Source organism: Phyllostomus hastatus, unplaced genomic scaffold (assembly GCF_019186645.2).
Source record: "Phyllostomus hastatus isolate PE091 unplaced genomic scaffold, TTU_PhHast_1.1 phas_contig_283, whole genome shotgun sequence".
Taxonomy (NCBI): Eukaryota; Metazoa; Chordata; class Mammalia; order Chiroptera; family Phyllostomidae; genus Phyllostomus; species Phyllostomus hastatus.
Genome location: NW_025333833.1, coordinates 13,126,382 through 13,152,243, shown reverse-complemented (window position 1 = coordinate 13,152,243; position 25,862 = coordinate 13,126,382). Strand labels below are relative to the sequence as shown.

At 40.4% G+C, this 25,862-nt stretch overlaps 1 protein-coding gene across 1 annotated transcript in view; it reads right to left on the bottom strand.

Annotated features, from left to right (window-relative positions):
• Positions 1–25,862, bottom strand: part of HMCN1 (hemicentin 1) — a 397,440-nt gene that overhangs the window by 293,920 nt on the left and 77,658 nt on the right. Inside the window, exon 2 of the mRNA XM_045838584.1 lies at positions 8,735–8,805. Coding sequence (XP_045694540.1) covers positions 8,735–8,805 — 71 coding nt within the window. The remainder of the gene's footprint in view (positions 1–8,734; positions 8,806–25,862) is intronic.

The following is a 25,862-nucleotide window of genomic DNA, read 5'->3' as shown; positions in this document are numbered from 1 at the left end:
ACCTCTATCCTTACCATCACCCAAAACCTGACAAGATCAGATATAGTACGTATTGTGGGCAATAGCGCAATCGTCAGTTGGTTAGGTAGTACGTGTGGGGTAAACTCATGGGTTCCTCTTCTTAAACTTTATTTTGTCACATGTAACTGCAATACTTACTCTGCAATGACTCGTGTTATTTACCTGGGAGAACATTCCCACACATGCACACTTTGAAAAGAAAATCAAGAAATTTCCCATCAGAATCCACACCCACCCCATTCTGTCTGTATGTTCTGCTTTGAAAAGGCAATCCAGCAGTCATAACACCCATGTATGCTCCTTGTCCTTGGAAGTACACACAAGAGATCACTAGGAACTCAACCAGCTGGTTGCTTCTAGACGGGGCACCAGGATGAATGGCCAGAAAAGAGCCAAGAATTCCCTCTTCGTGCCCTCCATTCGCTATCTCCATCCCCGTCCTTTGTTCCCTGAAAACACAAGGCTGTCTGGTCCTCAGAGAATCCATTCCTCCAGCAGCAAACTACAATTTTAATTCTAACCATGAAAATAATCCAAACACCACCTGCATATACAACTCCAGCATAAACACAACCTTTCGATCTCTCAAAACGCACCTTGTTCCTGTGTCCCTCCAAGGGTCTCTGAGCTCACACTCAAATAAGCTCACCACCGCCCTCAGTAGCGAGAACATGTGCTGAGCAAAGGGAGAAATTTTTATTTAACATTAACTTTGCATTTTGCTGCTCAGTAATTCGAGGTTGATAGGAGGTAAAAGCGGAAGTCATAATCTTTAAGGAGTAAGTCCATTTCATTGAGAATGAGACCAGCCCTTGATCTGCATCTGTCTTCGGCTCTCTACTCTCCTACTTCAAAGCAAAATACGGGAGGATGTTATATAAACAAATTGTAATTGGAGGAGATTAATAAGGCTACTTAAGCCAGTAGTTAGAGGGAAAGTAGCAGAGTGATTAAAGGGCAATGTCATGGCATTAAATACCTTCAGTTTTAAAAACCAGCCTTGCTACTTGCCAGTTGGGGGACCTGAGTCAGGAATGTCACCTAACAGCCCAAACCTTGAGAATCCACATTTGTAAAAAAGTAACATTGATATTTGTGGGGGTGCAAATTGAGAGAACAACTTATACTTGCAAAATCTTCCACAAGCACATGTTCCATGAGTGTTGCTCACTTATGGTATAATTATTTGGCAGTTATATCCCCTTAAAGCACTGTGGAGTACTGGAGGCAGGAGTGAAAATGGCAGTAACGATCGCTGACAGGTACCAAGCCCTCCCTTTGGGACAGACACTGGTTCTGATGTTCTTGAAGCTTTTACATGTATAGTGAGTTACATGTATTGGACTTTGTAGCTCATTTACTCCCTAAATTAAGTGCATGCATTTCCTCCAGTAAGAGTGTATACAAACACATATACGTGCATTTGTCAAGTCAAATGCATACTTTTAAAATTCCAATGGAAATACACACTGCTTTCTTAATTTGAATCACGTCCAATACCAAAAGTGAAAATTATACCTTTTATTGCTCTCTATTGTATATGTATCTCTACTGATGTACACTTTCTATCCTTTTATTTTGCTAGTCATTCTTTTTCTTTTTGTTTTCTTATTTTGGGCAGGTGACACATCAGCTCAATTTCTTTTTTTCTTAAATCATTGTTCAAGTAGCTCAGTGGATTGAGTGCGGGCTACAAACCAAAACATCGCAGGTTCGATTCCCAGTCAAGGCACATGCCTAGGGTGCAGGCCACAGCTCAATTTCTTTAAAAAAAAATCCATGTAGAAGACTTCTCCAAAAATCTAGACATACAAAGCACACTTTCACGTAGTGCGTAAGTTAGAATGCTAGAAACTAAATAAAGTGTAGACCAAACTGACACAGGGACTGTTTTTCTAAAATCGGCATTACCTTGTCCTCTTCTTTTTTTGACAGCCTTTATCTACCTGGCCGTGGTTTTCCGTGTTCCCCCGTGGGAGTTAACTCTAACACCACGTGTTGTGACGGCACAGCGCCCACTCCCCCGAACCTCAGCCCGCTGCGGCGCGTCCGCCTCGCCTTCCGCTTCGGCTAAAGGGAGACCACGGCTGGACCTCGCCCTTACCTTCCTCAGACCTCGTTGCCACGTGACGATGCTATTCTACATATATTTACTCTTATTCCTGTCTTTGCGGGGTGAGTTTTATTAAAATACTTCACGAAGAAAAACCAAATTACATGGAAGGCTTTTAAGCTTTGAGAATCAATTACCTACCTAAAAGAGCTATAATTCCATTGTTGTAGAAATACCCTTTTTTATACTTCAAATGTTCGACGAGTATGCTTTTGTTCTTGAAAACATGTGAACAGAAGGCCTGAAAGCACAGCACTGCCAACAGCATTTTCTCAGCAAGCTCTATGGCTCCCTACAAAGAACACGGCCCTGGCCCGAGGCAGGACCTCGCGCCGCACAGTTACAAGGAGACTGATTCCCAAAGCTCTGAGTGATCTGAATACCATTTACTGTCATTTTTCTTCCCCTCTGGTCCCCAGAGAGAAAGCTCAGTTGCTTTTCAAGTTACTTATCTGTATTCCAGAAGAAAGAAGGAAAGCCAAATGAAGTTAATGTTATAAATTCAATGATGTAAATTTAGTGAGGGTTTTTTTTTTTGCTGAGTGTTTCTTGGAAAACTCTAAACTGCTCCTCCTTGATTCCATATCTCTGTAAAAACAACAGCCGAGTCTACTGAAATATTAATGAGCAATTATTTAAATTTACACCAAACTGAATTTACTTTCCTCATTTTCAAAACTATTACAAATATGAAAGGAGTATTTTTAAAGGCTCCTTTTTTAAAAAAAAAAACAACAACTTGGTTTTAATAGGACAGCAGTCCTTTTTGCTCTCCATATCTGTGATTCAGGGGGAGTCACTAAAAATGACAGAAGGGCAACGGAATATGATCTGGAAATTACATATATAACAAAACATTGTATCGTGTACTAAAATTCTATGAAATGTGTAAAAGTTAGTTCCTCAGACCGATGTATGAAAAAAGAAAACATTCTCTATGCAAACATCAAAGAAAAAACAAAAGATATTCTTTAGGTTAGGCATTAAATGATGAACCTTAGAGTCTTTTCATATTTAACCCCCACTAAATGACATTTTTGCCACTGATTTGAAAACCGATAACTCACTAGAAACTTTGAAAGTAAAAACACTCGCGTGGTTTTTACTCGATGCCTGTAACACCGCCCAGTGCGGAATGAGGGGGAAAAGTAAATACTGTTTCTCCCCCCTGGCTGGTTGTTCTAATTAAGCATTCTCTTGGCTCCCGAGACAATGCAAAATGAATCCATAAGATGCAGCCAGTCCAAGGGAAACCTCCAGAGGACTGGACACCAGCTTTCATTCCAGGGGAAAGAGGAAGAAAGATTATTTTCTTGAACTGAGTTATTATACGACCCTGTAGAGTGTATCAGGTTCAATTTCAGAAGGTGGGGGAGGGTGTACGGGGTGGTGGGTGGGGCATCAATGGGGTGTGAGTCAGGAATCACCACCCTTCACTCAGGCGCAGACGGAGCCAGGAGGGCAAGGAGGGTAAGGAGGGTAAGGATTTTCACTCTGAAAATCCTTCAGAACAAACGAAAGGGAGACGCAGGAAATCAGGCCATATCAGTGCCCAGTTTCATTGAGAATATAGGCATTTCCATTCTGGCCAGATGTCTAAGAATGTAACCTTGGCTGTATTCTTGCAGAGTGAGAAAAAAAAAGAATACAGTAAATCCCTTCCTCATTTCCTCTCAGCTAGAAATCTCCATACTTGGCCCCTCTGCATCTCTCTGTAATAAAAATTGATGACTAGGTTTTTAAAGCATCTGTTGTACCATGAGGTAAAACCACCTTCCTGTGGCATTCATTTCTTCAGCAGCTACTTTAGTCCCTTCTGCTGCAGACACTGACGCATCCCACAGGTGGATCAGATGCTCAGTAAGAGATACAAAGCTAACGTCTTGAGAGCCCATGATAAGGATAGGAGACATAAAAATGGACACAATTAGCCTTGCCTGCTGTGGCTCAGTAGACTGAGTTTGCCTGCAAACGAAAGGGTTGGCAATTCAATTCCCCGTCAGGGCACATGCTTAGATTTTGGGTCAGGTCCCTAGTGGAGGGTGTGTGATAGGCAACCACACACTGATATTTCTCTCCCTCTCTGTCTCCCTCCCTTCCCTTCTGTCTAAAAATAAAATAAATAAAATCTTTTAAAAAAATGTACACAACCAGGGAATACAATTTCCAATTCCCACAATCCATGTCTAAGACAGAAACTTTTATGTAAAGATTTCTTTCCAGAGAATCTGGACCTCCAAAGTGGCAAATAAATAATTTGTTATATTGAGAGACAGAAAAGTACATTGTAATTAAGTATCAAGATAATGACTGAAAAAGAATAACATAGTATAAAAGAAGGAAAGTGGAAATATATTAGTGAAGATAATTGTCAGATCAACTTATTAATAAGAGAGAAAAATAGCCAAGGGGTGACTACATAAAATCTATTTAAGAACGTATGAAATACGATTCAATTCAGTGTATGACTTAAAAATAGAGACCTGAGCAGTACAAGGGTTATGACTGAATATGTATTTGGAATGCCAAGCTTAGGGTTTTTCACCATATGCCCTAATAATGCTGACACCATAGAAAGCCCTTAAGTCACTCACCCAACAGTGAAAGCAAACTATTAAACTTCAAGGTCAGATCTGGACTCTCTTAATTTGTACATCATGGTATATTCACTCATTCATCCTTTCAGTGATCAAAAAGTGAGCATGCTCTATGTGCCAGGCATTTTACTAGAGTACTCAGTTACACGCTACATCAGACACGGTCCTTCAGTGTGAGATCCCAACTACGTTGTGATGAAGGGAGGCAAGGAGACACGGCCAAGCCTGGTGGACAGGGCAGGTTCTCTGAGGAAGCGGTACTCAAGACGAGGGGCATGGGCCGAGGACAGATGAAGGACAGGAACCTCCTACGCGAGAACAGCATGTGCAGAGGCTCTAAGGGGAGACAGATGGGAGCACAGACACGGAGGCTCCATGCACGCCCCAACGCAGAGTGCAGGGCCCCACACCCAAGGGAGTATGTGGCACGAGACAGGGCTGAGGGGCAGTGAGGTCTCGGGTCACTGAGGACCTTGGGAAGAATGTGATGCAGTGAGAGTGCAATATGAATAAACAGGGTGTCAGGGAAAATGTTCAGAGATGTATTTTGAGAAAAAATTGTCTGCAGAGGTGTTGGGAACCGCCCTGCCTGGTTTCAGAAGCTGTAACCCTCGCCAAGGCTAAGGCTGAGGGAGCGACCTTGGACCATAAGCCACTAAGGAGACAAAAGCTTACCTCCCTGGCAGGAGCGCCACCTCTGCCCCTTTTACTTCATCCATAACTGGCCCCCAATGCTTGGTTAGTTAGCCAATGATGGGTAAGATTCCCCAAAGGGGGGAACGATCTAAGACAGGCACAATCATGTGGGAGGCTCCCAGGGAAGGACTTTGGGGGCTACAGCAAAAGGGGGTGATGGACCCTTGCCCCTCGCCTTTGACATAGCCTGAGTCCTCATTCTGTTTGCGAGAAGTCTCCTAATCTCTTGGCTGCCTTACTTTCCTTGCTCCACCTAAGCCTGAAACAATGACAGAGGGTGGTGCAGCCCTGTGCTAGAAAGGGCAGGTTCCCTGGGGCGATCAGGCCTAAGAAAGAATATGTAAAATCCTGTGAAACGTGCTTTGTTTAGAATGCCGTCAATAAAATGATAAGGGTCCAAGCAAGAAGTAAGTTTGTTCCTCAAAGTTTTACAGCTCTTTAGCTATGTGACCCTGACTCAAAATAGGCCCTCAGAGTTCTTTGTTATCTATTGTTTGATCCTTACTGCGAGACAATGATTAATGAGCTTTATTTGTGTTCCTGTGCAAATGAACCCACTAAAAGCCCATTGAGGAACAGGCTCCTGGCCCTTCTCCTTTGAGAGATCGGCTACCTTTCCTCCCCAAGCAGAGCATGTCTTTGGTAGACTTATCCTCATCCATGGCAGTCAGGGGGGGCCCTGCGGGTAGAGCCCGCCCTCACACACACACAGAGGAGAGAAGAGCTTAAACATAAAAGCAAGAATAAATGAAGGAAAATCACTTAGAAGCTTTTGGCATTAATTTATGCTAAAGGCATAGGAACTGGGACTAAGGCTGTACCAACAACGGAAATGGAGAGAAGACCATGGGTATAAAAATATTTAGAAAGTTAAAAACCAAGACTTGATCAGGAAAGGGACGGATGTGTTTAAAATGACTCAGATTTTTGGTAGCAGAACCAGAATACTACAGCTGTCTTCCACAAAAATAACCAAAGACAAAGAGCAAGGACTGGGGGCCGAGCACGGGGCAGCAGAAAGGGAACATTTGTGTTTCCCTTCGAGGGTCCCCGTGCCTTCGAAGACAATGACACTCAGGGTCTGTTTCTCAGAGCAGAGGCCTAGGCTGGGAACATATGTCTGCAAGTGTGGACGATTTTGCCTAAAGAAAGGACATAGAATGAGAGGGAAAATGGGGCCGGTTCCAAAACCTTCAAGCACCCCAACATTTCAGGGCCAAATGGAGGGGACCAAGCTGTCTAGGAAGATGAGACGCAGGAAGAAACACGAGAGAGAAGTTAAGGGAGGAGAATGTCTCAAGAAGGAGGGCAGAGGACAGTATTGTCAGAGACTACGGACGCCCGCCCCACGTGCTGGTGACTGAGATGTTCCCAGTGCAGAGAGCAAAACAGAGCCCGGGCATCACCAGCCGGACAGCCTCAGTGAGGTGGGCGTGTGGGAACTCGGCGGAAACAGACTGAACGGTGAATGGGGCCGAGGGGTGCGAGGGAAGGATGGCAGTGAATGCAGACCACTTCCCAGGCACTGAGGGGCCTGAGAAAGAGAAAAGTTGTTATTGGTGAGAGAAATTGAGAAAAAAAAAAGAGATTTGCTGTTGTTTCTTTATTTTGCTTTTTATGCTTTGGTTTCTTGGGATTTGTTTGTTTGTTTGTTTGTTTGTTTTTGGAGATACTGGAATGTATTTAAAAGTAAATGGGAATGATCAAGCAGTTGAAAGAAACAGTTTGATAGTGTGAAGATCCCGAGGAAGCCAAGGGGTTAAGATCAAGTAGAGAATAAGAATAAAACAGGCACTGGGTACGGATGGATGGCACGCCAGCTGTGAAGAGCAGAGGGCTTCCATTTTCACGTCCCTGTGTGCAAGAGTAAGTGAGTCACAATAGGTCATTTGCTGAAACAGCCACCAGTAAAGGGGTGATGGCATGAGTAGATGTTCAAGAAAGAAGAGTAGATAGTATTTGCAATTGTCTATGGGAGGAATGATGGATTTCACTGACCAAAGAAACACAGTCGGATCGTGAGAGTACTGACTTCAGTGGAGACAGGTGGCTATGTATTTACAGTGGATTCGACCTGCCACCTTGTAAGACTTCAATAGCACCTGCCCACCAGGGGATAGATAGGGATAATGTGCATCTTTGGGATCACTCAAGAATGAGGTTTTGCCTTTTGAACCAAAAAGCAATGGCCAAGAAAGAAAAGGGAGTATTTCTGAAGCAACTGACCTCTGAAGTGGATGGAGGGAAAGTGAAAAAAGGAGAGATTTGAAGGCCTGGGAGACGGGAGAGGGGTCAATGGACCAGAGCGCTCGCTGAGGGTGAAGAGGATGATGTTGCAGTGCAAGGAAATGCACCAAGAGGCGTGGTGGACTGGCGGTGGTTGTTGGAGAAGAAGACGCTGGAATGAGGGATTTGAGGGACAGACTGGATTGGGGCGATGAGGAGGTCCAGAGGGTGTGTGTGGGGACAGAAGATGGAGACGGAGAAAAGAAAAGGTCGCTGAAGGCGACTAGCAGGGTAAGGCACTGAGAAGGTTCTGACAGGTCATCGCCATTGATTTTGAAGTCCCCCAGAAGAACAGCAGCCTTGGGAGGAAGAGGTAGCCAATGACCCAGGAACCAAGATCTTAGATGAATGATGGGGAGAGGTTAAACGTTCCACCAATGACTGCAACAGGGACCGCCCAGGGAGGACAGTATGAGGCTGATGCAGCCTCAAGGGAAGCAATTTTGTTTTTTTTAAAGGAATGGATTCGGGGATAACGATTTCAAAACCACACCGAGAAGGTGGATATCAACCAGCTCCAACTCTATTTTTTGGAATAACATTTAAACCAATGTTATTATTGTCTAATAACCAAATTACACAATACTTATAGTCCAACATTTTACACACAGGGCACAGAATATCAAAATCATCGTTACTGTTGTGTGGGAAGAATTAACTGTTCCTTAGGATTCTCAGTGAAGGGACTCATCAAGAGCAGGGGCCAGGAAAGCTCTTCAGTCAAGGGTCATGTAATCAGTATCGTAGACTCTGTGGGCCCAACATTCTGTCACAACCGCTCCGTTCTGCCATTGTCACGTGGAAGGAGCCACTGAGAACGCATGAATGAATGGCGATACTTCAAGCCCATTCTGTGCCCCGCCCCGCCCACTGAGCAATTCATTGAGGACTCGGTGAGAACGAGAAGTGGTATCGGAACTGAAGCATCACTTCTTTCAGATATAAAAATCAGGACCCTGCTGAAAGTGAATGGCTTTCCTTTCCCCCCCAAAAAGAAATAAAATGGAAAGCAAGCACTCACCTGAACATACAGTTCTCTTAATTCATACTGAAATTTCTTGGGATCTGTGGTAATTGTCACTGGGCCAATTTCTGTGAAGATAAAAATGGCATAGGTAAATGAGCAGTAACCAGTAGTGTAAAATACTTTAATGCATTGTGTTTGCAAATGTCTTTTCACTACACCCTACGTGGTTATTTATTACTACAAAATACTATGCAAAACGATGGATTTCTAACAACCAAATAACAACTTACAATTTGCTGTGATGCATGCATACATCAAAGAATGGGTTTTTAGCCTTGCAAAATGCAAATAAGTGTCAAAAATGTCACAAGACAAAGAGTGAGGAGACCCCAGTTTCAGTCCCTTTTTACTCTCACGGATCAGTAACTATCTACCAATCACCTACTTTGTGGCTAGACTCTAAATGAGTCACCGAGTCATCCTATGATTCTGTTTTCTCAAATATATATTGTATGTGTGTCTGCAGCTTTTCTCTAAGTCCAAATTCATTTGAAATAAAAAGTTTAACACTAGACAAAAAGAGAACAAGTGACCTTCACTGCCTACCCCACAGGATTTTTAAGAACTTGCAGAAGCAAAGATATGAGGACATTAAAAGGTCAGGAAAGTGTCCCTGTCACTTCCTTCCCCATGGCTGCACTATGCTCCTGAGCTGGCGTTGACCACCACGGTTATCTTCGGGGCCGCTGCCACCCTCCTACCTGCCCTAACGTTTTCATTGTACAAATCACTGCTCCAAATGGGAACGGGCAGGGCCACGGCATTCACTGGAAAACCAGGACCGAAGCCAGGTGAAGAGAAGGAGCCCAGATACCCGTGTGCGTTAAGTTGGCAATATCTTTTGCAGGATATAGCATGTCTATAGTAAACATTTGCATCCACAAAGATCATTTTCTTTCAAAAAATATCAACCTTTAAAACGGACAAGTGGGGAGAGGCCTTAGAGGTACTAATGACTTTCCCCAGGAAACACGCATATATTTAAACAACAGTATTAACTGTCATCTGAGTATCACATGCACAGATGAATCATCGTAAATTCTCAGGGTAGATAAAGAGTTTTCTATTGGATCTAATGAAGATACAGGCTGCAGTCAAAACTGTAATATGCAACTACGGTAGAAAATTCTAAGAATCTGTAACAGTAGTTTATACAAGACCTTTTCTAGCTTCAAAGGAACACTGCTACGAGAGGATTTTATGACTTCAAAGGATAATAATTCATTAGCCAGACCTTCTATAATGAGCTCAACAAGATGCAAAAACAGACTGTAGGATGTAAGAAACAAAGGAGACAAATTGGGAAGAAAGTACAATTTATCCACCGTAACCCATGTACTGTACTTTTTTAGAAATCATATGAAAACGTGCCTCCATCCTTCACCGCAGATTAGTCACCTTGCAGGACGCACAAGGAGTGGAGAGGCCATTGGAGGAACTGGGACAGGGCAAACACGTCCGTTCCACACAAAGCCGAGCAGTCATTCGCTGTGGAAAATTACGTCGGGACTGTATGGAAAACCGGTGAAGCCTACCCTCTCAAGACTGAACAAAGGCATACTTCGCAAAGGAATGCAAAACAACAAAGGACACGCCAGGCACTTACACTGACATGTCAATTGCTGGCAGTGTCATCAAGCCAAGCTGCTATTCCTGCATGGCATTATCCTGAAATGACTGCATTGAGTCAAATTCAAAACTCGGGCAGTAGGAAGAAATACAACAACGGCTAGAAAAAAAGCAATTACAGAACAATGCAAAGTATGTACGAGCAGGAACATGGCTTCAATAATATTTTTTAAAAAGAGCCCTGGATATATGCCTGTTCTTCGAGAGTAGAGACCAAGAAATGCCATTAAAAAGAGGCCCGCTTAGCCGTCATGGAGCTTTCTGGAGACTCAGATATCCACCTGTGTTGAACAAAGATAGGCAATCTCTCCTGCAGCTCATTAATAAGCATTTCTGCTAAGCACAGGGACAGCTGAGATAAATCTTTTATCAGCGATGAGAAATGCTCAGGAGAGGCGAACACTGGAGGGGCTGCCACATCCCTCTCGCGAGAAGTAACCCTTCCAGCTCTTTTGCATTGAACGATGGGGCTGTTTGGCAGAGCCCGCGCTCCTCCCTTCCGCACTGGCTTGCATCTCAGTCTTTCTCTCCTCTTAGCAGAGCCCCGTGCCAGTCGTCTCGAGCAATTTCCCCTTCTCTTCCTCTTTGCTCCTGTTGGTTTCATCCCCTGCCAAGCCTTTGATGACATTCAGCAGGTACAACTTTGTCCTCTCTTCCTGCCTGAACATGGTCCTCCGCTGCTCCTAGGATGAAATGACAACTCGCCAAGGCATTCCGGGCCCTCTCTTCTATTAATCCAACCTTCCCAATTCGTCAACACCCTTTCGCTGGCACGAAGCTACGGTGCTCCTGCACACTACCCCCCGTGGCCATCCCCACTGCCTTTCATTTGCCCATGCACCTCTCATTCTGTAAAGCCTGATGGAAGTCCTACCCCCTTGAATGTTTGGACTTTCCTCCAATTTGCTTTAATGTTGCTTTGATAATATTTGCATAATAAATATATGGGGAGATTGAAGGTGTGTAACATTTCACAGAATGCAAACACCATCTCCTCTTCCTCTAATGAATTTTATCTAGTTTTTATTTTTTAAAAAACGCCAAAAATAACAAAACAACCATCAGTCTCCAATTAGAATCACCGAGCGAGGAGAGGCACTAAAGATCGTTTGGTTCCATCCCCTTGCTACAGACGAGAAGACATGAGGTCCAGAGAAGATGATGCTGGAAATCTTTGGTGGTGAAGAAAGAGGCTGAGGTATCTGAAAACAGTTCTACATGGAGTCACCTGCTTCTGTTTTGCAAGATCTCCTTTCTGTCAATGGTTATATCACTGCTAACTCTCTCCTCCTTTCCTCTGGACCATGGGCAGGAGAGGCCGTGCTCAAGAGTGCCTAATCTGATGCACAGAATACCCAGAATTCTTTATTGTTGCACGCCTGGATATTATCTTTCATAGACCAAACAAATATATACGTCCCTTCTGCCTGGTACATACTATGATGAACCACACAAAGAAACCTCACTGTAAAATTCCTTCTAAAATCTTTTGACAAACACGTATTGGGTGTGTCATGTATGTGGGTGACACTGGTGACAGGACAAACAAACAGGAGCCCTGCTCTGAAAGTCCTGATGGGCTGATGGAGCTCACATGGTAAATATGTGAGTACACTTCAATGTAGCAAGTGCGGAAATGTACGAATGAAAAAAGTAGTGCGGGAGCACTAATTCATACAGAGAATTTTTTTTTTAAAGAACCAAGGGAGATTTCAAAAAGGAAAATTCAGGATTTCAAATTTAAAAAAACAAGGAAGTCCTTCATAATGCTAATTTCTTTTTAAATTCTATAGGTCAAGTTGATTGAGCAATCCTATAATCTATCAAATTCCTGTTGTGATGTGCAACTATCTGTATTCGCAGCTATGTTTATACTTCACAGTACTTTGTAATATGGAGTGACTCCCTCTGAGCCTCACAACAGCTCGGGGAAAAAGGCAGAACAGCTCTGATTACGTGAACAACTGAGGGTTAAGTGATAAGCCAGAGTCGCCCCGCCCCTTTGAGGGCTGGTGCAGTACCCTGTGCCTGTAGCATGACAGCATCAACGGCACACGCTGTGTGACACTGACTGTCACTTGAGTGTCAGCAGAAGGAGATGGACGGTCTCAACATACTTACAGCAGTTTCTCAATAATGTTCCAAGGTGGAAAATTGGGAGAGTAAGGTGACGAGAACAAAAGAAAGGATAAAGGTTAAACCCAGACCCTTTATTTCCTTGCACCATGAAGTTCCGGCCTCTACCAAGGAGTGTACGATCAGCATGACACTGATTAGTCAACGGAAAGTGTTCAGTTGCTCCGTCGACCAAAATGTTTTGTTCTTTACTTTCATCAAGTTATTGACACAGAAAATCAATAGACAATTTTCCACATAGAGCAACTCTTTGAAAACAGAAGAAACATTAAGGTAACATGATTATTACAAATATGAGAAACAGTCGCTCTTCAGAAGACCACTTTCGATTTAAAACAAAAAGAACAGTATTTGAAACTCTAAGGAAGTCTTTCCTCTTTTCATTAATTTTGTTACTGCCAACATTTCCTACCAATTTATCAGATGGCCTGGATGTATTTCCAGCATCTCGGTCATTGTTCTCCTAATCTGAGTTGCTAGGTCGTATTTGAGAAAATAATGGAAAGAAATTCACAATGCAGTATTTTCTTTCACTGCTTCACTTGGCGAGATGGATATCCAGTTCCCCATTTCCTTTTTCCTTTCCACGAACAGATTTCTGCTCCTTGTAGTTTTTCTTCACTCAGACTGGTTCCTTGATAACATGAGGAACAAGGAATATTTTTTTTCTGCTCTTGCGGTCTAAACACTGTCTGTGAGTGACTCGATAACAGAGCTCAAATTTTCTTCATTGTTTGTAAATATATATGTATATATACGTGTATATATTTCTTAGCCTTATATTTATAACCACACGTAAATAGGTAAGAAGTTAAAACAAGACCCCCTAGACTGCATTATCAACTAATCAATATTTGTAAAACATAGAAAAATCAAAGAAATACATAAATCAAAGGGCCTGCCCTGCTGGAAATTTAGAGATAGTTAAAATCTTAAAAACTACCGAGCTATGGAAAGCGTAAGAAGCCAGGTGATACAGACGCAGAGTGCAGCAGATTCTCTGAGCGTCCGAAGAGGCCAGAGAGGCACGTGAGCTCTGGGGACATGCGCCGTGAAGGCACCGAGGAGGCAATGAGACATGAGCTGGGGCTGGAAAAGACACCGGGTTAACAGAGGGTGACAGTCGAGCAAAAAGTTTCCAGACACTGGAACAGGGCCTGCTCGAAATCCCTTCAATGAGCTAAATCCGAACAGGTTCCACTTCCTAAAAAATTCTCCTCTCCGTCATTGAATTTAACACAAATCGATTACAATGCTTTCTACATGTGAGTTGCTAGTGTCGATATACATATTCAAAGTATTCATGTTATCTAAGTGAAAATTTAAAAATCCTATTTGCAGGGACGCTACAGAAAAGCAGCTTAATAACTATATTTACTTTTCCTGTTTTCAATTTAATCTCCAGTGTACTCTTCCAGATTTCTCTATCTTCATTCAGTTACAATGTTGCTGTCCAGCACCGTTTCTAAATGATCTGCATCTAATCCACAAAAACAGAACTGTTTCCTGACCGTGAGCTGAGCAGATGCCAAATACATTTCAGGATGCCTTTATTGAGTGCATTCCTACTCACATTAAACAGGTAATTTCCAAGACCACTTAAAGGCCCTTAATGATTGTTTTGACATGAAGTGATGAATTTGGTGTGTTTTAGAACATTCAGGTCAATGATGAATTCATGCATGTCATGTTGGCTAATACTCATTAAATAGCATTCTGCTGCACTAGCCAAAGAGATTATTCATTTAACAATGAGTTGTATGATAACCTTAAACATATGCACTTTACAAAATTGCAGATAATATATGTATAATGGATGCAAGTTCTTTCACTTGGACTGCTGAACAGGATACAGAAAAGGCATGAGCATGCATTCATCAATGCTACACAGTTGTTTAGAACAGGAAGCGAAGAAGAATGCCTTAATAACTGACACAGGACTCTGAGGTGTACTGAGGAGGATGTTATTGCTTGGACTGGCCCTGAGCCAGGGCTGCAGCCAGGACTCTTGCAAAAACAAACGTGGGATTTTTAATGGCCAGCAAAGTTCAGGCTCTTTCACCTTCAGTCTTAAATAAAAAATGGCATTTTGACGTCAAAATATATCTATGCATTGATAAGGTATACTCAGAGAAATAAGTAAGAAAAGGTAGTATTTTAAGTTATGCTGTTTAATAAAATTTAATTATAAATGTTTCCAATGTGATCGAGGTACTATGAAAGCAGACAAAAAGAAAAGTAACATGTACAAGAACAACTTTTTCATTTAAATAATAATATTCTTATAGAAATATGGGTTTAAATTTTTTAAAAAGATTTTATTTACTTTTTTAGATTTATTTTCATTTATTCATTTTTAGAGAGAGAGGAAGAGAAGGAGAAAGAGAGGGAAAGAAACATCAGTGTGTGGTTGCCTCTCACGCACCCCTTACTGGGGACCTGGCCTGCAACCCAGGCATGTTCCCTGACTGGGAATCGAACCGGCAACACTTTGGTTCACAGGCCCATGCTCAAGCCCCTGAGCTGCACCAGCCAGGGCTTGGGTTTTAAATTTTAAAAAACATTAGAATCCATTTCAAAGTTGTAATTGTTCTCTTAGACAAGCCTTTAATGCTCTTCCAAATAAATCTAGACATCAGTGAGAGATAAAGAAAAGTGTTGAAGAAAAAACAATGTTTGCAAGTCCTTAGAAAAAAATCACTAATACTGTTGAAGAGAATACAAAGAACTTAACTTCAGTCCTTTGATCGTGTTCTCAGGAAAAATACGATTCAGTGATCCCAAACCATACGTATGGAGTAAACATTTTGTGTGCAAAATGAAGGTTATCAGAGACACTGCTAAAAATATCATAGACGCTTTTATGTGTCTGAATATATGTGATAATATGTGTACAGTTTTCCCTAAATGCTTGCACTCATTCACTCAACAAACAGGCAGTATACCCAAGGTTAGTTCAAGTTGGCAGGAGAAGCACAGCAAGAAACACACTGAAACAGAGTCAGACATACCTGGTGCGTCTTACAAACCAAAAGTGCGGACTCATGGCCAGAGCAGTTACACAAGGCCGTGCTCTCAAAAGGGCCCTGGCCCTAGGATTTAATGCTTTGCAGTCACTCTCCTCAGATAGTTTTATCTTTGTACTTGTGTTTGTAAGTGAAGTTCTGTGGGATGATGAAATATGCACTCCAAGCTTGGAGCCTCAGCTCGTGTGTGGTCCTGCCTCTCGCCTTCTGGAGACAGGTTGTCAGCCACCTGTTCTCCCACTCCCAGGTGCCCCAGGTCCTACCCAGAAGCCCCATCTCTGCTTCTGGGTCATGATCCACCACCCACCCAGGCAGTGACCTGGATGTGAGGGTGGGAAGGCTGGGATGAGGAAGCCGGAGCACTGGCCAAGGCCAGAGGCCAAGTCTCAGCTTTCAGCCAGGACAAGCCTTTCCGCAACTCCCCATCCAGATACCAAGCAGCCCCAGCACGGAGGTTTAAAGATCCCTGGGGCTTGCCTATCTGCCAAGGGTTAAGGCAGCGGGGCCATGGGAAGAGGAAATGTCCAGCTCAAAGTCACCAGGTTCCCCTCCAGGCAGAGCACAGGGTTTTGGTCCCGTGCCTGGTGGCAGAGGTAACCCAGCAGCCTGGCTGTGCTCAGCTGAATCCAGCAAGGACCTCTGGGGCCACCGTGGGTCTGCACTTGGCCCCAAGGCGTCCTGGTGCCCACAGGCGCTCCCCTCAGGCACCGTGCCTGGAGGGTCTTGTCCTCCTTACAACCCTGTAGCTTAAGCTATCAGTGTGAATTTTACTGTAATCTTTACTTTGTGCAATGCCAGTTCTAAGTGCAAACATCAGGGCATTTAACTCGTATTCATATTTGACATGCGATGTGAGATGGTGCCTTCCACTGTCCAGAAGAGACACGCGCAAACCAGACTGAGGGAGGCTGGGAAGGGAACCATTCACTGAGAACCCCGCAGAAGTGTCGGTGCTCCAGGTTTAACACGGCACTGGGTTAGGGAGTACTCTTTATTGAAAAACATAAGAGTTTTTAATGAAAAAAAAAAAAACCATGGTTATATAAAGAAAGGTGAAAATTACAATATGTATTCTGGCAAGTTAATTGATGGATATGATACATTAAAAATCTCAAAAAGAATTATTTTTTGCTTGTGTTTTAGAATACCTAGCAACAATATTCTTAAGTTTATTTTGAACAGCACACAGGCAATTTATATCAATGAAAAATGTCAAGACAGAAAAGGACATTACATGCACCACTAACTAAGAGAGTAGAACGCTATTATACAAATTAATATGTAATAACTAGGAAAGAATTAATACTCTGTATACAAACCAGCTAAAGGCAAGGTATGCAAAATGGGATCATTTATTTTAAAAAACATTTAACTTCAATTCATATTTTATAGTATATAACCAAAGAAGCTCAAAAAGAATTGAACAGTTTGATCTAATCCTTACCATTATTTTAACTGAATCTAAAGTAGAATATATATATATATCAGATATATACAGAAGTAACACTCTCCTTTTCAATGTAATAGGAAAAAAAACAAAGAAAAATACTGACAGGTATGAATATACAAAAATAAATGAAAATTAAATATAAAAATAAAATATATAAAGACAGACTTGGCAATATTTATGTCAGCAATTAAAATAGTTTAAAATCTATACAATTTGAAGAGCCCATTCAATTTATACAAAAAAGAATAAATTACTAATCACTAGATGAAAGGAAAATTCATTGAAAGAAGGACAGCAAAAAAACTAGACCAGGAACAGATGTTAACACTTAGTTATAAGGAAAAAGATGTAAACTGAAGCAAATTTGAAGTACTTTGTTGAGAAAAAACACAACTTTTTTTACAATTTTCACTCAAACCTGATCATAATAAACCTGGAATATTTGTACTGTTGATAAAATTATAAGTGGTTACCATTTTTATGAATATATCATAGTTATGTGTAGTATGGGTGTGAATCCAAAATCATGTTGTGATAAAGTCATTACCTTCTTTGTTATAACTGAAAATGAAAGACATTAACATGCCTAGTACATCAATAAATAATGTCAAAATAGAGATGATTAAAAACATGATTCTCTAAATAATACTAGGCAGTAATTACCCTATTGTTCCATAGAGAAACACAAGTAAATGTTTATCATATGACGTTAAGTAAAAAGACAAAACAAAATTGTATATATACTTTGTTGTAGCTATCTACAAAGACACATGCATGAGGTCAAGTTCTAAAAGGTCGCCCCAGATTAAACTTGGTATTAAGAACAGGAACGATGGGGTGCGGATTGACTGTGGGAGCAGGGGTGACGGGTGGAGGGACAGGGAAGGGGAGAGCAACCGGGAAAAAGGTGGGACAACTGTCACTGAACAACAATAAAAAAAATGTTTTTAAAGTAACAGGTAGACTAAGTAGGGAACTTTTTTCTTCAAAGTTTTTAAATTATTGTACTTATACTTTAGGAAGGGAGGAATTTTGCTTGATCACATACAAGCTCAAGGTTGTGCTCCTGAATTCTGGCTGCGTGTGGTTGTTAACTGGTTGACAATGATCACTACGAAAAGGCACAAAAATATTTGTGAGCCCTAGGCAAGTTAACAAGGAAATCACTGATTTGAGACATTATCTGTTAATGCTGAGAGGTGAAGTATTTTAAGTATTTAGAATCTAATCAAAACAGTCATTATCTGGAGAGGGTATTCTTTTCCAACCCTCTCACTTCCAGCTTTCATCTTTCTTTTGAGGGCACCACTCTTGGCAATGTCAAGTTCCTACAGTGAGTCTCTATTGAACGTACAAAGAATTCCTTCTGACAGAATGAAATAAAACCCTCTTCGGACTTGTCACACCGCAGCTCAGCCACAGTCACACTTGAATCCCCTTCTGCTCATTCTTCATGTCTGTTTTCCCTCCACGGTCTGGTAAGGATGCGCTTCTGTTCACATCCCCAAGGGTATCTGTCTTGCTTTTTTATCTTCATGGAAAACATATCGGAATTATGAAATATCCAGTAAAAGTGGAAATACTGAACATAAAGCTGAATCATCCTTTAAATGAGTATTCCTTTTTGAATGTAAATACCTCTCCTAAAATGAAGAAGTTCAGAGTTTTCACTCAGTTGGTAACTAAAAGTATCCCAGATTTCACAGTTACCACAGTCTCTTCGAGGTCAATGACGTTAATAACTTTGTTCTGATGTCAGCCTTCTCCAAAGGTGCTGGACACATCGTGCCCACACCTGGTGATGGGAATGTATCCACATAGGAGCCACGCCCCTCCCCCTCCTCCCAAGTCACCAAAGCAGGGCTGCACTTGCAAGGAGAGGCGTGTGTGTCTCACAGATACCAACGGGCTGTGGCACACATCCAAAACTTTCCCAAACCTACAGACGAGCAACAAGAGACAGTCTGCATTTCTCTGCTATCTCAGCGATCGGTCCTCTCTTATCGCCCCGGGGTTTCAATACCTCTGCCCCAAGTTCCCAGGCTTCTCCACTTCCCTCCGAAGGACATTCCAGTGCATTGATTATATCAAGCCTTCTGTTTAAAACCTGAGCTCCGAAAGGCAGGGGCTGTGGCTTTGCTGTACCCCCTGCACTCAAACCAACATGCAATACTTAACATGTGTTTTACAGATATCCATTAATAACAATTAGCAGGGCCACTGAAAGGAAGATATGTCCAACCAAACTGATTAATAGCGCTGAGGCTGATGCTGCTCCAGACGCCACCAGCAAAGCGACAGAGCAGAGATGAAACGTGGCACCTGATTGGAATAGTTCACTCCCAGGGCCCACGTTGACTAAACGTTTGACCTAGAAGGCAAGTCTATTGATTATAGAGCTCAGGCACCATAATCAAAATTCCCTGCGTTAGGTTCAAGGTCCTGCCAACCTAGAAGAATTTTGGTTTTCGTGTTTGTCAAGTTCCTGAACCTCAATGACTCGGCTTCCTCGTCTATAAAATAGAAATAATAATCATACCTACACCACAAAGTTGTCCTGAGAGTTTAATGTGGGCGGCACGCTGCTGCAGCCGGCAACCTTCATGACAAGGTCAAAGGCGTCATGCTAGGGACAAGGAGTATTGACTATAATACAAGGAGCAGTTGCTCCCGACTCACCAAAAGTGTGATGCAATAAAGGTCTGTTGTGCCTAGCGCTCCTTAAGATAATCTAATGAACGTGAATTTTCATCTCTAAAAGGGCATTCATAAATAAGTCACATTCTTAAGCCATGTCTTCCAAAAAAATCTTTATATTTTTACCTTGCATAAAAGGAAAACATCAAACTTTATGTTTGAGTTTTTGATTTTAGATCATTAAAACTCTACTTTCTTGCCATTGGAGATAATAGAACATCATTTCCCATACTTGTCATTAAATCAGATCTCAGAATTTAAAGTTACATAATAAAGCATATTTCTGACATATGCTTGATCTTTAATTCCCACTTACTTGATACTTAAAAATATTAATATCCAAACAAGACTTACATAAAAACAGCATTTACCAAAAAGAAAAAGTAGGTATCTAATTTAGGATTGCTAATTAATATTTCATAAGAAATTACATCCAGGATGTAATTATATTACATCCTGGATATAATGGATTATATACATAATCCATTCCCAAAGTAATCTAGAAAAATATACACCTCTACACCTTTGTTTATGTTTTTTCTATAGAAGAGGCTGGGTTTTCCCCCATACTAAACTTTTCTTCAAGATTTAGTTCAGGTTCCAAGTTTTTTGGAAAACCTTCCTGAATTTCCCAACCCTTACAAATCACTGTTCTAAATCCCTTTAATGACATGTCTTCACTGTTTGCTTGGTGTTTACCAGATGTGACAGGCATCCTCCAGAATGGCCTCTGGTGATACTCACACTGTTGTGTAATTCCCTGTCTTTGACCATGACCATGTGCTGAACTAATGACTGCCTTTCTATGAAGAGAATAGGCCAAAAGCAATGGGAGGTCACTATGGAGATTAGGGAACAAACAGGCTATAGCTTCCGTCTTGCACGCTCTCTTTCTCTGATGGAAATTACCCACGTGAGCTACCCGGTTGTCCCACGTGGCACAGAACAAGGGCAGCCTCTGGTCAACAGCCAGCACGGCCTGGAAGCCCTCAGTCCAGTGACTCAGGAGCAACTCCGTCCTGCCAGCAACTGTGTTGGTCACTGTGCCGACCTCTCAAGAGTCAAGCTGTGCGGTGACCACAGGCCTGGTTGGTCCCTTGATTCTGGACTGGTGAGAGACCCCGAGTCGGAGGCCCCGGCTACATCGTGTGGGGGTTCCTGGCACACAGGAGGAGTGAAGTAATAAATGTCTATTGTGTTACAACACTACGGTTTGGAATAATTACTTCATGCAGCAGTAGATAGCTACCTTCAGGTAACTGCACATTCAGTTTCCAGAGCTAGATTCTAGATCACAGCTGCTCTGGGGTCAGCGACCAGCCGTGACCTTGTGACTCTCCACCGCTTGGACAGTCACCCTCATGCTGGATGAGGCTGAAGGTACCGAAATTACCCAGACAATAATTTCCAACAACATACACAGCGTTGCTTTCCAATACTTACTATCAGCATTTATAAAGGAAATAAAGTTAGCTTCTAGCTTGAAGAATCTGTACTATAATGTGCAAAACAGAGAAAATATAAATAGATGTTTGTGCATATGCATGTGTTTATAATAAGTAAATGCCCACAGTAGAAACACACAGACGCATGCATGACCAACTTTAGAACAGGTGAAAATTTAAATAATAAATAAAAAATGAAAAGTGTGCTCTCTGGAAAAATCAGAAAACATTAGTATGGCTGTCTGAAAAATATTTAAGAGAAAAAATACTAAGTAATATAAAATCTCTTAAAATAAGTATGGCTTTCATACTAAAAATTAAAGAAACAGTGAACATTAATAGAAATTCTCAAGCCATTCACACATTATCTCTAATTTTGCCTGTGAATCTCATCATGATAATTAAATCAAAAAGGTCAAAAAGACCGACACATTAACTGAAGAAAACTCAAAGCAAATAAATGGAATGTAGTTATTAATGAAGTTATTAATGAAGCAATCCCTCTGCCAAAGAATAGACTGACAAAAATTTAAGATCTCTTCTGGCAAACACTCTTCTAACACTTTTTCATTCAACAGATAATTTTTAAAAACCTACTAGCTGTCATGCTCCATGCTTGAAGCTGACCACTGAAGGCCTAATAAGAGAGTGTGTGCATTGTAGCTCAGTTACTATGTGAATGTGACTTCTTTTTAGTCCTGCAAGTTTACTATAGGAGAGCTGGAGAGAACATGGAGAATAAGACGAGTCATCAAGCAGAGAAACAAGTACCAGCAGGTTAGAACGGGAGCTGTGATGGAAATAAACTGGCAATTGAGCAGAAAATGGGGGCAGGGGCAGGTCAGTATGACAGTATCAGGCATGGACCTCTCCTCGTTTCCCCCTTGTGTCGAATGAATGTCCACAATTTCTGTCTGTTTTCCTAAGGGCCACTGGATTCTTGTGTCAATTTATAGAAGAGCTTTATATATTAAGTAAATTCACTTTTGTCTGTGATATGACTTGCAAAAAATTTTCTCTAGTTTGATGTTTCTTAGAGCAATTTTGGCCATGCAGAAACAGTAAAATTTATTACTTTCTCCTTATGGTTTCTGTTGGTTTTTTTTTTATCATAGTTGAAAAGGCTTCTTCATGCAGAAGTTATGCAGAACTGCCCTATGATGTCTTCTGTTAGTTTTATGGCTTATGTTTTACATTGGCATCTACGATCCATTTGAAGTTTCTGCTGGTATAAACTATGAGGTCTGGATCCATTTTTTCTTTAAATGGCTACCCTGCCGGCTCATCATTATTTATTGAAAAATCCATTTTGCCCCATTGATATTACTGTCTTTTTTGGACTATAAGACACACCTCCCCAAATTTGGGAGGAATAATGGTTGTTAATGCTGCTGTTGAGTTCTGTTTACATTCACATTGGTGAAATATTATGATATTTATGTTATTAAGTATTTTATCACATTTTTTGTTTCAAAAAATTTTTTCCTATTTTCCTCTAAAACCTAGGTGTGTCTTATTATGGTCTGGAAACTACAGTACATATCACTACAGTAGTTCACTTCTGTATTCTGTATTCTTTTCCATTAATCTTTCCTTTCAGGCCCTACAAGAAAATTGTCTTAATAATTAAGGCTTACTATGTTTTAATCTCTGGTGGAGCTAATTCTACATCATTACTCTCTTTTTACAGAATTTTCCTGGTTCTTTGTGCTAATATATTTTTCCATAGCAAATTTAGATCAACCTATTTAGGTCCAAAAATATTCTGTAGGCATTTTCGTGAATGTCACACATATTTATAGAGTGAATTAAGAGAAACTAGAAAGATGCTGAGAGACTTTCCATGGTGTGTTATTCCAATTATTGAAGTATTCTTTTGGGAACATTAGCAGCCTTTAAAATTCTTTTTCATATAGAAGTTTACACACTTTTTAGTAAGCTTATTGCTATTTTATATACATTTTTGATTATGAAAATTAGGGGTCTTTCTTCCATATGTCTTCTAAATGGCTGTAACTCTGTATATATAAAAATTATTGACTTTGTATATTAATTTATTTCTTTCACAGCTGTTTGGAATTTTTTTACTCTGTAAGAATTTTCAGCTGATTCTCTTGGTTTTCCAAGTATACAGTCATATAAGCTGCAAATCTTTTTTATTTTTATATTTCTAATCTCTTTCTCTTGTCTAATTGCATTGGCTAGTGCTCCAGAGCAATGTTAAATAACCGAAGTCATAACAAACTTCATTATCTGTCTCTGAAAATAGCAAAAATGCTTCTTGCAGCGTTTCCCCATTAGCTATTCTAGTGGATTTGGGATTGTAATAGATATATTTTATATTTTATCAGGTTAAGAAAATATCTGTCTATTCCCAATTGTATTAGGGATTTTTCTCTTGTTGTTGTTAAGTAAAGTATGAACACTAACTTTTGTTGCCTTTTCACATTTATGAATAAAATCATATGCTCTCCTCCTTAATGTTAATCTATTAACATTAAGTGTAATGTTAATACATTTGTTTTATTGAACCATTATGTCCTTGAAATAAACCTCCTTAACCAGGATATTTTATTCATTTAATGTGTGCTAGATTCTGTTTGTCGACATTTTATTTAGGGTTTTTGCAGAGTTATTTGTATGACTATGAATGATTTCAAGTTTACTTTTAAATTCAAGGGTTATTAAATTTTGATGTCAATATCATGCTGCAATTATTTTTTAAATTGTTAAACTTCCTTTACCTGTTTCCTGGAACTGCTTAGACACCATTGACATCACCAGGTTTCTGAAGGTTTGCTAAAACCCCTCTGTGAGATCATCAGGGCCCAGGTTTCTTGGCAGCACCCCGTCTGCCCCGCCAGTGTGTCAGTCTGTCTGTCTGTGTTTTCTGTGTGTTTTGGAGTCTTTCAGTGAGTTTTATCTCACTAGAAATTTAACCAGGTTTTCGAAGGAGTCAACTAGAGTTTAGAAAACAAAATCTTTTATGACTTAAATTTCCAGATATTTTCGTTATTATTCTTTCTTTCATTATGCATTTGTGCCCTCTACCTTTTTTGTTTAATCTCATTAGCTAATATTTTATTTTTCCCAAAGAAGTACTCCTGTTTATCTGTTATACAATTTGCTGATTTCTGCTTTTATGGTTCTTAATTGTCTCATTTTGCTTTGTATAAACTGACTTTGTTGTTTTCTTCTAACTTCCTAATTTACTATTCAAAATATTAAATTTACATTTTTTCTTCTGGGTTTTATGTATACTGTAGATTCTGACTAAGAGGCTGTGTTTGTATTATATTTATTTTCTAGATTTTAACAATTTTAGTTTTGATTTCATTTTGAAAGTATTTTAAATGTAATGAACTGTTTTAAATTTTTTTCTCATTACTAGTTTCCAGTTTTGTTGCGTGGTGATCAGTGTACTTTTCCTTGTGATATTGTCCATGTTTGGTTTCTGTGAATAATCCCTGATCACCTGAGAAGAAGATGTATTCTCTGTTTTCAGGAAACATAGTTTTACATACTAATCAGATCCATCTTATTAATGATGTCATATTCTACATTTAAATATTTTTGTCCACTTGATTTGTCATGAAGTATGGAAGAAAATAGAGGTCTACCTCTCACTCTAAATTGCTTCAATTTCTTCCGATAATATTGTTTTGTTCTATGAAAGCTACACAGATATAGCTCAGTGTTGTATCTTCACTATGCATGTTTCAATCCCTTAGAAAGGGAAAGTTATTTTGCCTTATTTAGTATTAGAAAGTATTCTTTCTGATTCATTTCAAGTAAATTCAACTTAAAGCAAAACTTGCCTCATATCATCAAGATCATGACCCTCACAGGCTTTTATATGCATGTGAAATCAATGTGTTTATTTACCTCCCATTTCCCTTCCCTCTCTTGTCCCATTTTAGAATGGCTAATTATTTCTACAGCCAGTACAACTAACTCTATGACCTCATCTGTTGTCCCAATACTCACGTGTGCTTTACTCTTGGCCAGTGACTTACAGGAACCCAGTGATCGTGGCTAGTATTTTTGCTGTAGTTTTTTCAATATCTCTTGAATGACTATCATTTGTTCTGTAAAAAAATTTTTGAAGATGTCTCATGGGTCGTCACGTTTGACATTGTTTGTTTTGCTTTTGTGCTTTAACATTTTTGCTAGTTATAAAATCCATGAGTCATGCTCTTTCTCCGAAGATTGTATGGATGTTGCCCCAGTATTTCTAGCATTGACTGTGTTATAGAGAAGTTTAAGGTCACATTAATCTTGTTTTCTACAAGTAACTTCTTTCTTGGCCATTCAAAGGATTCTTTTAGTATCTCAGATGTTAAGCAATTTAACATGCACATATTTTTACATTGATGGCTCTGGGTTCGGTATGCTTTTTCAACAGGTAAACTCAAGCCCTCTTTAATTTATGGAATTTTAGTTAATTTATATCTTTAAATATTTATTTCGTCACCTGATTTCCATTTTCTCTATTAGTAACTCCAGTAATGTATAAGCTTGCTTTCCTTTGTCTGTCTTCGACAGCTACCATTTTCTCTCTAGTCCTTTTGAACTCTTAAAATTTGTTTCATTTTGCTGCCTGTCCTCACATCCATCCTTCAGATCATGACTATGTTTTCAGTGGTGTTTAATCTTTCTTATTTTCCTGTCAATCTTTTGTTTATTTCTGTGGCTTCGTTTTTCTCTTCTATTTCTTTCTTGAGCCTCTTCCGCTGCTC